This window comes from Penaeus monodon, chromosome 15, assembly GCF_015228065.2.
Source record: "Penaeus monodon isolate SGIC_2016 chromosome 15, NSTDA_Pmon_1, whole genome shotgun sequence".
Lineage (NCBI taxonomy): Eukaryota > Metazoa > Arthropoda > Malacostraca > Decapoda > Penaeidae > Penaeus > Penaeus monodon.
In genome coordinates this window covers 4,194,312-4,195,369 of record NC_051400.1, presented here as the reverse complement: position 1 = coordinate 4,195,369, position 1,058 = coordinate 4,194,312, and the positions used below count along the sequence as shown (strand labels likewise).

General features: G+C 30.4%; 1 protein-coding gene across 1 annotated transcript in view; it reads left to right on the top strand.

The window, feature by feature from the left end:
* LOC119581699 overlaps nt 1-758 on the top strand; it is an 8,732-nt gene extending 7,974 nt beyond the window's left edge. Inside the window, exon 9 of the mRNA XM_037929820.1 lies at nt 462-758. Within this exon, the coding sequence (XP_037785748.1) occupies nt 462-567 (106 nt within the window). The 3' untranslated portion in view covers nt 568-758. The remainder of the gene's footprint in view (nt 1-461) is intronic.
* The last annotated feature ends 300 nt before the right edge of the window (nt 759-1,058 follow it).

Here is a 1,058-nt window from a genome sequence, read left to right as displayed (position 1 = left end):
TTTCTTTTTTTATCTTGTCACTTTCTTAGTCCTCTTCTGGATCTTTCATATTCAAAGAAGCCTCCTCTCTCTTGTTTCTCCTCATAATGACTTAACAGATGGGTTAAGCTAACAATGCATGTTGGTTGCATTAATATTTGATTTTGTTACAAGTTTATTTCAGTTAGAATATTTCTTCATTTTAATTTAGTTTAGTTGAAACAACAGGCAGAATCATTAATTATCATAACTGTTTTTAGTTAGTTGAATGTTGGTTCCCAAAAGGATAGCGATATTTTAATATGATGAGTACTTCCAAAAGACCAAAGGAATCTCCTAGACATTAGTTCCTAAAGAAGATATTATGATATCTTTTTAGATGAATCGTCATGAAACTCATTAACGTTTGTAAACCATTCATTATAGTATATTAATGCCTAAAATTCTACTTTGTATTCATACAGTATAATTTTTTTTTTCAGGCCTTACACTCAGTCTCGCAAGAACATCTGGATAGACTTTGATTCAATTGATTGGAATAATGCAACACAATTGCCACCTACTCCAGTAAAGAATGGAAGAATGTGAATGAAAGATGCTGATGGAAAATTATTTTAGTGCAGTCTGAAACATGTGATGGTACTTTAAAATCAGGGTGATCTGGTTTCTTAGAATTCATACAGAAATAATACTAGTCAGATTTGTGTCAATTAATGAGATGTGAAATTATTTTGATTATAATTTTGATAACTTAATATTATATTACATGGCTAACCCTAGAGGAGTTGTTTTATATTTCTATATAATATGAATATATAGCAATGAAAGTGCCTGTGGGCTATATAAAATCACACTTAGTTGGACCACCCTACTTTAAATTAATGTTCTTATGCTTGATTACCCTCAGCATTTTTCATGTTACAACTGTTTCATGAATTCTTTGATACTATATTTTTGAAAATAGTTCTGTAAGTGGTTTCTTTAAATTCTCAGTAGAAGGTGATAATATGTACCTGTATGTGGATTTTGTGATTTTATAGATAGGATACTTCAAGCACAAATGCACTCAAGTGGCCTCC